Source organism: Gavialis gangeticus, unplaced genomic scaffold (genome assembly GCF_001723915.1).
Source record: "Gavialis gangeticus isolate Ggan-Ray unplaced genomic scaffold, GavGan_comp1, whole genome shotgun sequence".
Taxonomy (NCBI): domain Eukaryota; kingdom Metazoa; phylum Chordata; order Crocodylia; family Gavialidae; genus Gavialis; species Gavialis gangeticus.
This window is the reverse complement of record NW_017728964.1, coordinates 1,284,462-1,285,423: the sequence shown is the minus strand read 5'-3', so window position 1 is coordinate 1,285,423 and position 962 is coordinate 1,284,462. Positions and strand designations below refer to the sequence as shown.

Here is a 962-nt window from a genome sequence, read left to right as displayed (position 1 = left end):
AGATAAACAATACTTCCTTGCCGTATTAACACACTCACCAGACAAACCACCAACATTTGCCCAGGCCATCCTGGTCAGGAAGATATTGTCTAGGCGTGCCACTTTTAGCCTGGAAAGAAAAATGTTCTGATTTAAAACTTCTGAAAGCCTCCCAATGAAGAGGAGAACAGCTGTTCTCCCTTGTTAATAGGGTAGGATATGAAGCAGTGGTTTTAAACAGCCAAAGAAAAGTTTCCCTAGATAGATGTTGGCCTCACACAGAATAGGAAGAGCAGAGCCTGCAGCCATGCAGAGGGCTACAACAGGCAAGAACTCTTGAGATCCATCCCAATCCCGTGGCCTCCATGATGATGACACAATTACAGAACAGCAATCAAAACTGTTGTGATTCAGCAACCAAAGAAACAAACTTACTTGTGCTCTTGCATAAGGCGCTGAACCCCCTCACCACAATTAAAGAGGTACCTGAGAGAAAAAGTGGGCATTAGAGAAGAGCAGAAGGCACCACTGTCCTTGGCCGCACCAAGTCAGCATTTGCTTTATGCTCCCTGTCACGTGACAAAGCCAGGCAAAACGCAGGCCAAACAAGGCCGCAAGCCAGGACCGGCTCCTGTCTGCAGCACCGACCCACCCTGCCTGTGGCAAGACGACACTTCTCCCGCAGTCGGGGGCAGCGACCCACCCCACTTCCTGGGGGCGCCACGTCCCCCGCGGACCCAGCCCGAGGAGCGGGCGAGGCGGGAGGCAGCAAGACTGCGGCCCGGTGACAAGGGCTCATTCCGCCGCATCAGCGCCCCTCCCCCGCGGCCGCACGCCGCACTGACCGGTTGAATTCGGAAAAGACGTAGACGGCGGCGCCCGCGTCCCGGCTCCCGGCCGCCACCACCTGCACGTAGACGACGCTTGGGCCGAGCGTGGCCTGCCGCCTCTCGCGGCTCCGCAAGTGGCGCAGCGTGCCCTTG

At 56.4% G+C, this 962-nt stretch overlaps 1 protein-coding gene across 1 annotated transcript in view; it reads right to left on the bottom strand.

Annotated features, from left to right (window-relative positions):
• The window catches only part of ELAC2 (elaC ribonuclease Z 2), a 60,133-nt gene that overhangs the window by 58,588 nt on the left and 583 nt on the right, over nucleotides 1-962 (bottom strand). Inside the window, exons 2-4 of the mRNA XM_019501480.1 lie at nucleotides 825-958; nucleotides 415-465; nucleotides 39-109 (exon numbers count right to left, since the gene is read on the bottom strand). Coding sequence (XP_019357025.1) covers nucleotides 39-109; nucleotides 415-465; nucleotides 825-958 — 256 coding nt within the window. The remainder of the gene's footprint in view (nucleotides 1-38; nucleotides 110-414; nucleotides 466-824; nucleotides 959-962) is intronic.